This window comes from Eretmochelys imbricata, chromosome 12 (assembly GCF_965152235.1).
Source record: "Eretmochelys imbricata isolate rEreImb1 chromosome 12, rEreImb1.hap1, whole genome shotgun sequence".
Taxonomy (NCBI): domain Eukaryota; kingdom Metazoa; phylum Chordata; order Testudines; family Cheloniidae; genus Eretmochelys; species Eretmochelys imbricata.
In genome coordinates this window covers 33457108-33463705 of record NC_135583.1, presented here as the reverse complement: position 1 = coordinate 33463705, position 6598 = coordinate 33457108, and the positions used below count along the sequence as shown (strand labels likewise).

Below are 6598 nucleotides of genomic sequence, written 5' to 3'. Positions count from 1 at the left end.
CACGCGCGATTGCTCCGCGCGCGGGTGGATGGGGATGGGGCGGTGATGGGAGCAGCGCGGGCCCGCCTCCGGCAGCGGCTCACCCCGCGGGCCGGGGCGGGGCTGAGAGGGAGAGAGCCCGGAGCTGCTGGGAGGTAAGGGGCGGCGGGGGGCACCGTTCGCGTCCCCGGGCGGTGCCAGCTGGTGGCAAGGGGTGCGCAGGCCCCGCCCCGCCTGTGGGGAGCCCCCGGGGGGTGGGAGCTCTGTGTCCGTCCGTCCCACATCGCTGTGACTTGTGCGCCCTGCTACCGACGGGGGGCGGCTCAGGGCGCTTTGCAAACCGCGCTCCCCCGGCCGGGGCGGGGGGCACTGGCAGCCCGGGGCTCAGGGCGCGCCTCCCCGGCACTGTGAGGCCGCTCCCTCGGCAGGCGGCGGGGCCTGGCTGTGGGAGCCGGTCTGCCCCGGCCTGCTGCCGACTCCCCGCCGCGGGGAAGCCGTCGGGGCCTGTCGCCGGCAGAGCGGGCCTAGCCGGTAGGGCGGGTCTCGAGCGCCTGTCTCAGGCCCCGGCAGACTGAGTCCAGCAGCAGAGCGTATCTCCTCCGCTTGTCTCGCCGCTCCCCAGCGGGTCAGCACGGCCAGGCGGCGGCCCTGCCCCTGTCCGGTCTCCCCGGCAGCGAGCCGCCCCTGCCGGCTCAGTGAAAGCCGCCGCCAGGGGCAGCGTTAGCTCTGCCCGCGGGAGCGCGTCTCCTGCCCACCGAGCGCTGTCGGCACCGGCACCGGCACGTCGGTCGCTCAGGGGCTGCTCTCTGCACACCCCGGACTGACAAACGTTTGACCGACAGAAAGAGCGAGTGGAGACCAAGCCAAGGGGGAAAGTCGGTCTAAGCTAGGCAATATGAGTTACGTGAAGAGCGTATCCACCTCGCTTAGATCTCCTGACTGCAGGGTCCACACTGCAGGGTGGATGGGAGATGCTCCTGCCCACTCTTCTGGGTCCGGTGGAGTGGAGGGGAGAGCAATCAGCCGCTGACTTAGCAGATCTTCACTCGCCCCACTAAATCGACCTCCGAGGCACCGATCGCCTCCAGTAAGTGTAGACAAGCCCTCTGTCATCCACAGCTCTCCTCCCCTATTCCACTGAGTGCATTGCATTGGCTGGCTTCATAGGGAGCATGTGTATCTGGATACACATGTTGTTAAGGTGGTGTCCCAGAAAATAAAAAAGCCTGACAATCTTATATAGACTTATATGATCCGACGAAATGGGTATTCACCCATGAAAGCTTATGCTCCAATACGTCCGTTAGTTTATAACGTGCCACAGGACTCTGCTGCTTATATAGACTTAGGCTTTTGTATAGGTTTATGGGCATGAGTTGGCCTCTGGATTTGAGTGGGAATGTGTATAAACCTATGCTGTGCAGGTTTGGGGCCAAGGAAGTATACTGGCCCTTTGTTTTCCCACTCTTTGAGTATTTTAGGGATATTTACAAGTAAGTATACAGGTGAAATATACACATAATACTTCGACAGGTATGATGGCTTAGGTAGGGAATGAGTATATATATTAAGGCCACAGTTGGTGCCATTTCTGCATAAAGATATACACATACAACTATGTATATATGAGTACTTGATGTATTATCACAGTACACTAATAAAGCTTCAGGTATATGGATATTTGATATGGAATTGTTATGCAAATGTATTCAGTGTATAAATTAGTGGCATTTCTATAGTACCGGGTAGTTTTGTAGTGAGTTTAATTGAATTATTCAGTACACACCTGTATAACATCAGAATATGGCCTAATTTAATGGAAACTGAGAACCCTCTTGCTTATTTGGCTATTAGTAGTTCATATATTAGTAACTGTCATATTCACAATGTGGTCTTTTTGTTATTTGTTTGTATATGCCTTTAGAAGAATAAAGGGACGGGATCTATTCCTGCATTACTTAGCAAATGATGTAGTCAGTCTCCTAAAATTAAAGCACAAACATATAACTTAGAATTGCTAAATATGGGGAGATGTTAAAATGCAGTGAAAATTATTTTAATTATGCAGTTTTGTCATGCATTTTTTTTTTTTTAATTTGCAGGTCAATTTGCTCAAGTAAAGTAGTGCCAAAGGAAAAAGGATGCACATAGAAAATGTGACCAAGGAAACAGTCCTTATTACAGGAGGAGGTGGTTACTTTGGTTTCCGGTTAGTGCATAAAATATTAACTTTATTTTACATTAAATATAGTAGCAAACACTTTAGAGTGCAGATCTTTTTAGTGAAGTGAGTCTGTAAAAATAGCATCACAGGGCTCTGTGCTTCTTGTCTCTTAGTGATTCCAGTGCCTCAAAGACAATGCTAAAGATCATGGGCTTGAGCTCAGTTGCTCTTATATTGAAAGGCTACCTCTAGTTCACCAGCTGCAAAACGAGTACCTGATTTACCAGGTTTGGGCAGTCAGAGGTGGTCAGATGTGATGCTGGCCGTCACTCCCTTGTATACTGTTGGCTATGAAGCTGCTGTGCCTTACTCACACCTGAATAGGTAGCACAGATTCTTGGAATATGTCTACACTTAAACCAGTGCAGCTAAAGGGCTTCCATGTAGATACTCGCTATAGCGACAGGAGGGGTTTGCCCATTGTTGTAGTTAATCCACTTTCCCAAGAGGCAGTAGCTATGTTGACAGAAGAATTCTTCCATCAATCTAGCACTGTCTACACGAGAGGTGAGGTCAGCATAACTATGTCTGCAGGGGTGTGGATTTTTCACGCACCCTGAGAGACATAGCTGTGCGTAATGTAAGTATTCAATGTAGGCCAACCCTCAGACAACTCTGACCAGCAAGAATTCAGCACTGAAATAGTTTACAAGTTCCTTCTACTCATGGGTGAAATGTTTCATTCATCGTTACGCTATGTATCTTAGTAACATATGGTCTCGGTCATGTTTTAGTTTAGGTTGTGCCCTATACGAAAAGGGAGTTGACGTGATTCTCTTTGATGTCTTGAAGCCAATCCAAGCTGTGCCAGAGGGAGTGAAGTTCATACAGGGGAATGTCTGCTGTCTCTCTGAAGTGGAAAAAGCTCTCAGAGATGTAATCTGTGTATTCCATATTGCTTCCTATGGAATGTCTGGCAGGGAGCAGCTGAACCGAAAACTTATAGAAGACGTTAATGTGAGAGGAACAGAAAATATCATCCAGGCTTGCAGGAAAACAGGAGTGTCAAGTCTGATTTATACAAGTACATACAATGTAGTCTTTGGGGGCCAAGTTATAGAAAACGGGGATGAATCTCTGCCTTATCTACCACTTCACCTTCATCCTGATCACTACTCCCGGACCAAGTCTTTAGCTGAGATGAAAGTGCTGCAGGCAAATGACACTGAACTTGAAGAAGGGAAAGGTGTGTTAAGGACCTGTGCTCTCCGACCAGCAGGCATCTATGGGCCCGGAGAGCAAAGGCATCTTCCAAGAATAGTTAGCTACATTGAAAGGGGATTGTTTAAATTTGTATATGGAGACCCTCTGAGTTTAGTGGAATTTGTCCATGTAGATAACCTAGTTCAGGCTCATATCCTTGCTTCAGAGGCACTCAAAGCCACTAAACAGCACATAGCTGCAGGCCAAGCTTACTTCATTTCAGATGGCAAGCCAATAAACAACTTTGAATTTTTCCGACCTTTAGTTGAAGGCTTGGGTTACCAATTCCCAACTGTTCGTCTTTCTCTCTCCGTTGTATATTTTTCTGCATTCCTAACTGAAATGGTCCATTTTTTTGTAGGACGAATTTATAATTTTCAGCCTCTCCTCACTCGCACTGAGGTTTACAAAACTGGCATCACACATTATTTCAGCATGGAAAAGGCCAGGAAAGAACTAGGGTACAAACCTGAGCAGTTTAGTCTGACCGAAGTAGTTGAGTGGTTTAAATCCCAGGGACATGGAAGAAAACTCAGAATCTATACTATAAAACATCTGATTAGGGATGGAGGGTTGATCTTGCTGTTGGCCGCAGTGGTGCTCTCATGGCTTCCAGCAGCAGTAACACTCTCTGTTTGATAGATGTTGAACATTGAGCTTGGGCTCTTTTTATAGGGTGATAAAATATACAAAGTACTTGAAACTTAAAATAAAATTAGATCTCACTGTTCTCTGAAAAAGTGCATACATTCAGTGATGAAAATAACTTTGCCAGTTTCAAAAGTTTTGGCGTTCCAGAACAATGTAATAATACATACCAGAATATTTTAGCATTGGTAGTCCATATGTTTGTTTTATGTCTGCTGAAGGGACTATTCTGTTTCAATGGATTAACAGTATTGCTGTGTTTTTTTAAACAAAATTATGTGTATATATTTATACTCCACTGTACATTAAAGTGCGGCCATACATTGAAATAATGGCATTGCAGGTTTCCACATGACTCTGTGACTTCCATATCAAATGAGAGGTTTTCTTTTTAACTGAGCCCCTTACATTCTCATCCTTCACACTGAATGTTAAGCTTCTTTCCTTCTTGCCTATCATCACAAGAAATAAAGGTTCTGCAGGCCAAATTGGGCCCCCAGAGACATCTACAATCCTGTTGTATTCCAGTTATGCCATTAGTGCTTTCAGCAGCTTGCACAGGTATAATTGATTGGAACTGGGTGATGCTGATTTGGTGGGTGATGCATAAGAAGAACAGAATCCAGCTCACATGCTTTGAGTGATTGGAGCAAAGGACTGGAACAATTCATTGGTGTCACTAGAGTAAATAGGTGTGATTGGTGAATACACGAACAGAATGGAACCACTGATTACAAATGTGACATTTTTTGTGTACAGTCTCTTCTCAAAATAGAACTGCACTTTCATTTAGCAGAGAGTCATACACGGGGTGTGAAGTTCAATATGATTGCAAATGGCATTTTGTTTTCAGTTATAGAGGCATGCTGCAAGGTGTATAACCAATTGTCTTCATTTGGCCTTTTTCACATTGAGAGAATTATATCCATGATCCTTGCTACTGAGAAGATTCCTGTACCCCTGTCCAAAGGAATTGTATTCTGAAAAGTTCATACATTGTCCCTTGGGGGGAGGGATAGCTCAGTGGTTTGAGCATTGGCCTGCTAACCCCAGGGTTGTGAGTTCAATCCTTAAGGGGGCCATTTAGGGATCTGGGGCAAAAATTGGGGATTGGTCCTGCTATGAGCAGGGGGTTGGACTAGATGACCTGCTGAGGTCCCTTCCAACCCTGGTATTCTATGGTTCACTCCTAGCCTTTGGTGCACTCAGACCTGACCAAAAATGAGCTGTGATCTAAGATAGAGGGATATACCTAAAGCTTCCTCATGTACAGAGGTGGTAAATTCACTCTAATTCCAATTCACACAGGGAATTTTTCCATTAGGATTAACATCAAAAAGGTTGAAATACGCTCGAGTGGTTAATCCCTGCACATTAGTCAATTTTGTCATACTAGATAAGATCTATGACCCTAATACCTCTTACTGTCACAGGAACAGTGATTTAGGTAGTGTGACAGGATCATTAGCTACTCTGATTATTGGTGGATTGGGAGTATACATGCTTGGGAGTATAAACCACCAGTTGGTGTCAAGATCTTGCTTGAGAATTTGTACCACGTGAGTTACTTTTGGTCATCTCATAATGATCTGGCACACTGGTGTTAAACAGAAAGGAAACATGTAGTAAATCCGATTTATCTAGGAAATCTGTTAGTTCTAACCCTTACAACTAGTCTTCAGGTTCTGCAACTCTAATAGATCTAATAGAAGGTTTGATGATTTGCAAACTAACATTGGTGCAGCCATCTTTTCATTCAGAGGCCAAATTAATCTCTGGTATTGAATTAAGTAGAGTTACATTACAGAAGAATTTGACTCACAGTGGGTGGATTTGCTATTGACCAAGCAGTGTGCTTACAAGGGGAAAAAAATTAAAAACGGAACTAGAAGTTTTGGGGGTGCTTTTATGGGTTAAAGGTATTAGATGTGTAATGTCTTATTCTGGAACACACTTCTATACAGTAGGCTAATCTGTAGCAATTACTATTAAAGTGCTTGAAGAAGCTCACGTTTCTAGATTTTTCCAACTATAAAAAATGCTTATTTAAAATGAAGGAGTTGGTTCAAGTGTTAAGTAGCTGAGGGCCTCAGTATTATCAAGCAGTTAGCCAAGGGCAGTTGATGGAATGGTGTTTAACAATTATTTTTGTGTTCCATTGTTATTCAAGCTTCTAAAAATACTATTACAATAATTTCCTTAACATGTAGTATCACCCCAAAAGGACTTCATGTTTTTATATGAGGAGCTATGAACATTTTATATTATGAAACTTGGAATTCCACTCACAGCAGCACTTTTAAGTAGACTATTTTTCAGTTTACTACACGGGGGAAATACTGATACGTTTTAGCATCCATAATTTTGGGAACAACAATTTTGTTCCTGCCCTTTATGTTGACAAGTCAAATTCACACTTGGTTTTTTTATCTAAATTTTAAATACTCTCGTTTTGACGTTGGAGCTACCCTAGTTCTGATGTTTAAAAGAAATTCCCCAGCAATTTAAGTTCTGTCATTGCCTGACAGCCTTAGTTCTTGCTGC

At 44.5% G+C, this 6598-nt stretch overlaps 1 protein-coding gene across 2 annotated transcripts; it reads left to right on the top strand.

Annotated features, from left to right (window-relative positions):
• The first annotated feature begins 1 nt into the window (after window position 1).
• Window positions 2-4402, top strand: SDR42E1 (short chain dehydrogenase/reductase family 42E, member 1). Of its 2 annotated transcripts, none has more exons than XM_077830750.1 (3): window positions 2-134; window positions 2082-2188; window positions 2938-4402. In XM_077830750.1, exons 2-3 carry the CDS (start codon window positions 2121-2123, stop codon window positions 4043-4045), a joined length of 1176 nt encoding a protein of 391 aa, XP_077686876.1. In that variant the 5' UTR covers window positions 2-134; window positions 2082-2120; the 3' UTR covers window positions 4046-4402. The 2 variants fall into 2 exon arrangements, with proteins under 2 accessions (XP_077686876.1, XP_077686877.1); XM_077830751.1 differs by lacking the exon at window positions 2-134 and adding an exon at window positions 936-1066.
• Window positions 4403-6598: the final 2196 nt, after the last annotated feature.

Coding starts and splice junctions, on each gene's coding strand:
- SDR42E1 (XM_077830750.1), top strand. CDS start 2,121: ATGCACATAGAAAATGTGACCAAGGAAACAGTCCTTATTACAGGAGGA. Junction 2,189..2,937: donor GGTGGTTACTTTGGTTTCCG/GTTAGTGCATAA, acceptor GTCATGTTTTAG/TTTAGGTTGTGCCCTATACG.